Here is a 7,657-nt window from a genome sequence, read left to right on the forward strand (position 1 = left end):
TGGCTCTGCCATAGGGGGATTCCTGTATGTTCTTGCCCAAATTACCTAAGGCTTGATATTTTCAGAAGTACCGAGCAGCCATAGCACCCACTGTGGTTCATGGGAGCTGCAGGTACTTAGCGCTCTTGAAAACGAGGCCATCAATCTCTTGGTCCCTCCATTCCCCGTCGGTAAAATGGGAGCCATCCTTGCCTTCCCTCCCATAGGGGTTTGGAGGCTTCATTCGTTGACAAAGAGCTTGGAGAACCTGGGACTTAAGGTGAAGGGCAAACTACCTAGTAGTTGGCTATAGGCTAATCCACTGGATGATGCAGTGTCCTTGTACCTGTGCTTATTCAACTCCTTTCCTTTCCCAGATTCATCATATCAATGCCAACTATTTCTTGGATATTACTTCTATGAAGCCTGAAGAAGTCGAGAGCAGCATCTTTAGCTTCTCAACCAATTTTGAAGATCCTTCCACTGCAACCTACCTCCAGTTCCTGAAGGAAGGACTGCAAAGAGCCAAACGGTTCCTGCAGACCTAAAAAAAAGGCAAGTGAACACCCAGCAAAGATGACCAAAGATTTTAGAGTTCTTCTATTTTGATTAAGGCAATTGTTCCTGATCTACAGTGGTACTGATACTAAAATGTAAAATATTCTAGGACTGGAGTCTTGATCTGAATAGTTGGGCTGTAGATTCTAGAATACATCTTTTTTTTTTAGTACTTAAAAGGATAAGTTAAGTGAAATTAGAGTTTAGGAAACTTCTACAGGAGCTGAAATACTATAATTTATATACTTAATACATTGTTTGTACATATGTCACAAAGTCTGATCTGTTACCAGTCCTCATATTTTCCATCTTTAGTTAAAAGATTGTTCATAGTAAAACTCCTGTTATAGCTACGTTGACTGAAAATCAGAAATGCTTGTTATCTAGGGCCTACTTTCAACTCTCATCACTCTTGCTGCACAGCACCATGCAATAGTCCCAGTGAAATTAAGTGCTTATGTTAAGTGCTACTCCGAGTGAATAAGCATTGCAGAATTGGGTCTCCAGTGTAGAATGCTTTCTACAAGCATTTTGCAAACTACACCAATTCTCTTTGCTTCTTTGTGCAATTCAGAGTGTTGACTCTGATCTGTAAACTGTTACGTATTTAGGTCCTGAGTAATTGAGATGGCCTCTTTGAGTTGCTACAGCAGCCAGTCAGCTTGGACACCTTTGCTGACACTGTCTAGATCTGAAGGTAGGATGTTCTAATTGGAGAGCATTCAACTCTAGAAATAATCCACTCCCAGGTCTGCTAGAGCCCAAGTCAGTTGTGCTTCATGGCATGGTGTAAGACCCCATTTTATTTACTCAAGCTTTTGCCTTTGAAGAGGGATTATCAAATTGATATGGTGCAATTGGCAGTGGGGAATTAATCAACAAATGTCTTCAGTGTTGTTCAGTGCCTTGAGAGTTCTTATTCTACGAGATGTCCTGGATGTGACTCCAAAATGCCAGGGTCCTCCAGAAGTTCTCCCATTTCCTGTACAACATGCTAGTGTCCATATTTACTTTTTTTTTGCACGTTTCATGTGTCCAATTTGCATTATGTAAATAAATCCATTCCTCCTCCAGAAGCAAAATGCAAAAGTTTCTTTTGAAATGGAAGGTTCATACTGTTTCTTGCACATTACCTCCTGTAAAATTTAAAAGTGTTTTTTTTTTGTTTTTTGTTTCTACTAGCTGCTTTGAAAACTGCACCTGAGAATTTTCAAAGTACAAAGAATGAAGGAGAACTTGCCCAGACAAAATGCTTTTCATCCTTCATCTTTAACCATCCTGAGCAGCAGCATTTACTTTATATAAGTACTTGGCCACAAGACAAATGTGTCTTGAGAGTGGGGGTTAAATTTAGTTAAGATCAGAGAGACAAATTTTAAATCACAAAATTCTTCTATTATGAATGATATAAAGCTATTGGATTTTACATAAGAACATAAGAGTGGCTATACTGGGTCAGATCAGTGGTCCATCTAGCCCACTATCTTATCTTCCAACAGTGTCCAATGCCAGATGCTTCAAAGGGAATGAAAAAAACAGGGCAATTATCAAGTGATCCATCCCCTGTTGTTCAATCCGGCATCTGGTAGTCAGACGCTTAGGGACACCCAAAGCGTGGGGTTGCATCCTTGACCATCTTAGCTAAAAGCCATTGATGGACCTGTCCTCCATGAACTTCTCTAATTCTTTTTTGAACCCTGTTATAGTCTTGGCTTTCACAACATCCTCTGGCTACGAGTTCTACAGGTTGATTGCACATTATGTGAAAAAGTACTTCTTTTTGTTTGATTTAAACCTGCTGCCTATTAATTTCATTGGGTGACCCCTAGTTCCTATGTAAAGGAGTAAATAACACTTCCTTATTCACTTTCTCCACACCAGTCATGATCTTGTAGACCTCGATCATATCCCCACCTTAGTTGTCTCTTCCAAGCTGAACAGTCCGTCTTTTTAATCTCTCCTCATGTGAAAGCTGTTCCAGTCCCTTAATCATGTTTATTGCCCTTCTCTGTATCTTTGCAATTTCTAAGATATGTTCTGAGATGGAGTGACTAGAACTGCATGCAGCATTCCGGGTGTGGGCTTTCCATGGATTTATATAGTGGCATTATGATATTTATTGTCGTCTTATCGATTCCTTTCCTAATGGTTCCTAACATTCTGTTAGCTTTTTTGACTACCACTTCACATTAAGCAGAGAACTAGCCTTGACGACTCCAAGATCTCTTTCTTGAGTGGTAACAGGTAATTTAGACTCCATCATTTTGTATGCATAGTTAGGATTATGTTTTCCAACATGCATTTATCAACATTGAATTTCACATGCCATTTTATTGCCCAATCACCCAGTTTTGTGAGATCTTTTTGTAGCTCTTCACAGTCTGGTTTGGACTTAACTATCTTGAGTAATTTTCTATCATCTGCAAACATTGCCATCTCACTGTTTACCCCTTTTCCCAGATCACGTATGAAAATGTTGAACAGCACATGTTCCTGGGGGACCCCACTATTTACCTCTGTCCATTCTGAAAACTGACCTTTTATTCCTATCCTTTGTTTCCTGTCTTTTATCCAATTACTCATTCATGAGAGGACCTTCCCTCTTAACCTAGGACCACTTAGTTTGCTTAAGAGCTTTTGGTGAAGGACCTTGTCAAAGGCTTTCTGAAAGTCCAAGTACACTATATCCACTGGATCACCCTTGTCCAAGTGTTTGTTGACCCTCCTCAAAGAATTCTAATAGATTAGTGAGGCATGATTTTCCTTTACAAAAGCCGCATTGATACTTTCCCAACAAATTGTATTCATCTATGTGTCTGATCATTTTTAAAAAGGATTGTTGCTTTTCAGTAGCCATAAACCGTTACTTTTGTGGCAGCACGTTTTAATGCACGTTCCTGTAGGTAGATGAGACAGCATCCGTGGTAGACAATCAAAAGCAGCCAATTGCTACAGACAAATAGCAGAACTGTTGTCACCTTTTCTGCTCTCTGAAGCACATTTGAATCCAAAACGCACTCAAGGGACCAAATGAAAAGGAGAACACCCCCCAACGCTCTGTACTGTTTGGGTATCTTGTTTTTTTTTCCTTCATGGGTGTGTAACCCATGACAAAAAGCTCACCCCAACCCACTTGTTGTAGTGACATTCACCCATGGGATGTGTTCAGTGGTGAGCTGGAGCTGGTTCGCACGAACCGGTTGTTAAATTTTGAAGCCGGTTTAGAACTGGCTGTTAAAGGGGTGGGCAAACTGTGGCCCGCGGGACCGTCCTTTCTGTCCCACCTGAGCTCTCGGCTGGGGAAGCTACTACAACACCCCTTGAGAATTTTTACTTACCCAGCGGCACTCCGGGCCTTCGGCAGCACTTCGGCTGCGGGTCCTTCACTCGCTCCGGGCCTTCGGCGGCAGGTCCTTCAGTGCCACCAAAGACCTGGAGCGACTGAAGGAACCGGTTCTTCAGCTTCTGGCAACTCATCACTTGATGTTTCCCAGTATTAGCTTTCTAACTGTGTTGTGTTTTGGCTCCGGCTGGCATCTCTGAAACATTAGAAATACATTACAGCCTCAGGTTTGGCAGCATGTTTGATGGTGATTGTGACAGTTCAGTGTCTGTAAACGGTATTGTCTGAACAAAAAGAACCTTGATCACTCATGCAAGTAGCCTTAGCCACACTGCAAACATGCAGTATCCCCAATGTTAAAGGGACTCCATTGGCTCTGGCTGCGATTTGGGGATCGGGGGGGGAATCCTGGCCTTAGCTTAGACCAGGGGTGGGCAAACTTTTTGGCCGGAGGGCCACATCGGGGAATAGAAATTGTATGGCGGGCTGTGAATGCTCACAAAATTGGGGTTGGGGTGCGGGTTCCACCTGGGGGTGCAGGCTCTGGGGTGGGGCCACAAAAGAGGAGTTCAGGGTGTGGGAGGGGGCTCTGGGCTGGGTCGGGAAAGTGGGGTGTGGAGGGGGTGAGGACTTTGGGATGGGGCTGAGGATGAGGGGTTTGAGGTGCAGGAGAGGGCTCTGGGATGGGATCGAGGGGTTGGGGCGCAGGGGGAGGCTCCAGGCAGTGCTTACCTCAAGCGACTCACAAAAGCAGCGGCATGTCCCTTCTCCGGCTCCTACCTAGAGGCACAGCCAGGTGGCTTTACATGCTGCCCTGTCCACAGGCACCACCCGTGCAGCTCTTCTGGGGGCATCGCTTGGGGTGGGGGCAGCATGCAGAGCGGAGCCTCCTGGCTGCCTATATGCATAGGAGCCGGAGGGGGGACATGCCGCTGCTTCTGGGAGCCGTGTGGAGCTGCCCCAGACCCTGCTCCCTAGCAGGAGCTTGAGGGCCAAATTAAAATGGCTAGCAGGCTAGATGTGGCCTGTGGGCTGTAGTTTGCCCACCCCGACTTAGACCAACTTTTAGGTTTTATAAAACTTAATATAATTAGAAGCACTTTCATTGCTTTAAAAAAAAAAAAAAAAGTCTCAGGGGGTTTTAACCTTTCAACCACCCCTTGTATAAATATCCTCAGCTTGGGGAAAGAGATCAAATGGTCTGCCCTCTGTCCAGCTTTGCAGTAGCAGAACCAAAAATTATGGGCCCCACGTGAACAGCTAGAGATTGTTTTCAATTTCTTGTGGCATGAAAAAAGTGGGATTAAAATATAAAATCTCCAGGGTCTCCCTGTCTGCATCCAGGAGTCAGCAATGGCTCTGACCTTAAATCAGTGAGAAGTGCTTTATACCTGTACTCAGAATCGCTTAAATTTTGCTGGCAGTGCTGTTAGTGCAAATGACCCCAACTGGAGGCAAGAAAAGCATCACCGGGCGCTAAAGTAGCGATGATGTGATTGCATCGTACTACTGTGGAAAGACAATCGGTGCAAGTATTTCTCTCACTGTTGTGCTAAGGTGCATTCGTCACCACAGCAGGATAACCAGGAAGCAATGCTAGGAACTCTGGGATACATTCACCGAGGACAAAGGGCCACAGTTAGCACAGCATCAGTGTGGACCCAGGGCAAAACCTTCCACTACTACAACACTGAATGTGTCTACGGGTAGTGGAAATTAGAACGGTTGGGTTGACGTTGATTGATAGGGTACCAGTGAATCTTTAAGGCAGACAGTGCCTAAGACATTCCCAACCAAATTAGAACCCAAACCGAGACCTATGGTATCCTTAACATTGTCCAAAACGGCTACATCTCCCTCTTATGTCCCTGAAATGGGCATTTTCCCCACCTTTATTAGAATCAGCTCATTAGAAATTAAGCTTGGTGGGAAGAATTCTTCAGTTTCAAGAATAATCAATGTACTCCAGGGGCTCGGAAGCTGTTGCATGGCTCTCAAAAGGCGTTTGATTCCAGTATTAATCTTGCAGTCGTAAAGCTGCCTAGAAGAACTATTTGCTGTTTTTTACTATTGTTTAATCTTTGATGGAGTTTTGAGAGGTGAACTCTGAACAAAAGCGGTGTCTTAAACTTTTTTAATATGCGCCAAATTTTTCATATTTTTACTGTATACTTCATAGGCTTTTATAGGCGGTTTTGATATCTCCGAAGAGGATGGAAGTAGAAGCCTTTTTTCCCCTGATCATCTGTGCTTTGTGACGGCCTGATCTTAAATCATTAATGGGTCAGGGCTGATTTCCCACAGCTGTAATTCAGGGAAAAACTTATTTCATTTCCTCCTCCTCTGTGAGTTTTTTAATCAGCATATGTAAAATATATTTTCATCTAGTGTTCTTGCCCAGAGACAATTCACGTTTAGAGGTGAACATTCTCAAATCGTGTATTTTTTACAAAAGTAAATGTTTCTGTTATGATGTGTGAGACTAATTTTAAAACACTGTAGTCCGGCTATGCTGGACAGTTTCTGTAGCGGTATTTGAGAGAGCTCAAGGATTATTTAGTGTAGTGGAGGGAAGAATTACCCAACATAAAGGAATACCAGCCAACCTATAACTCAGATATATACTGTGTGTCAACCATTGATGCTCTTCATTTGTGTTCCCTAGTCATCTTGGAATTAAACAGTGGTGTGGTAATAAGCTAATACACACAGAGGTCAATATGGAATAATGATTTTTGTGTTTTGTGCATACCTCATTCTTCTAAAATGGCTTTACATACTTAAATACCTATTTATAGGTTTGTTCATAACTGCACCTGCAGAAAAACCATTACATTAAGGATTAGCTCAGTGTTCTGATTGAGCTTTACAGGTAATTCTTGTGAGAAATGTTCTCAATTTTATCATCTGTACCAGCTTAGTTCACTCATTTTTGCGTAGTAATAATAAAAAAAAAATCTGAAAAATAAATGCTTGTTTGGCTTGTCATTTGGATATGTTGGCAATTGGACTAAATCAAGACTTGTTTCCAAACGAGTAACATGAGAAAGGATTAGCAGGGTTGAAATGGCTGGGCACATATTGAAAGATAGGAGGCATAGATAGTGTGAGGGAGAGGACGTCAAAACTTTTAATGTCTCAAGACCAATATTTTGAGCCAGAGCCAACACAAAGGTCAACTCAGGGGTGAAAGTAAAATTGAAAACTTACCAGTATGGGGCTGGCTCTGCCCCCCCCCCCAGAAGGGGCGGGGCCTCAGGTGGAAGGGGTGGGGCTGGAGGGTCAGTGTCCCCCAGCCAGCCCTTCCATGCTGCCTGGCTCGTGCTGCCCAGGGCTCCAGTGGCAATGTAAAGGGCCCAGGGCTCTGGCTGCTGCTACTGCAGCAGCGGCCGGAGCCCCGGTGCCCTTTTAAATTGCTAGCCCTGGGGCAGCTGCTCCTCTTCCCCCCCAACTCCCCTGTTGGCAGCCTCGGAGGGGGCAAAAAGGGCAGCGATGATAAAGTGCTTACTGCAAAGTAAGGTGGTAGGGGCTGGTACCGGCGGCCACCTTTTACCAGTACACCATACTAGCCCGTACCGCTTTACTTTCACCCCTGGGTCAACCCTCTCTGCATACTGCAGAGCCTCAGATCCATACAATCTCATTCTTCCTAGGCAAAACTCCCTTTGATGCTGCTAGAAGTTTGGCAGTGCGACACCTACATTAGAATATTGCTGTCAACTCTGAACCTCACCAAGAATCTTAGAAGGAACAGATGATGAAAGTTCTGGAACTGAC

At 43.8% G+C, this 7,657-nt stretch overlaps 1 protein-coding gene across 3 annotated transcripts in view; it reads left to right on the plus strand.

Moving 5' to 3' along the window:
• SELENON (selenoprotein N) overlaps positions 1 to 7,616 on the plus strand; it is a 29,072-nt gene extending 21,456 nt beyond the window's left edge. The window contains exons 12-13 of one of the 3 annotated variants that reach the window (XM_078849447.1): positions 357 to 534; positions 7,534 to 7,616. In XM_078849447.1, the coding sequence (XP_078705573.1) occupies positions 357 to 527 (171 nt within the window). In that variant the 3' untranslated portion in view covers positions 528 to 534; positions 7,534 to 7,616. The other 2 variants (XM_073317943.2, XM_073317942.2) reach the window with 2 other exon arrangements.
• The last annotated feature ends 41 nt before the right edge of the window (positions 7,617 to 7,657 follow it).

This window comes from Lepidochelys kempii, chromosome 19, assembly GCF_965140285.1.
Source record: "Lepidochelys kempii isolate rLepKem1 chromosome 19, rLepKem1.hap1, whole genome shotgun sequence".
NCBI classification, from domain to species: Eukaryota; Metazoa; Chordata; order Testudines; family Cheloniidae; genus Lepidochelys; species Lepidochelys kempii.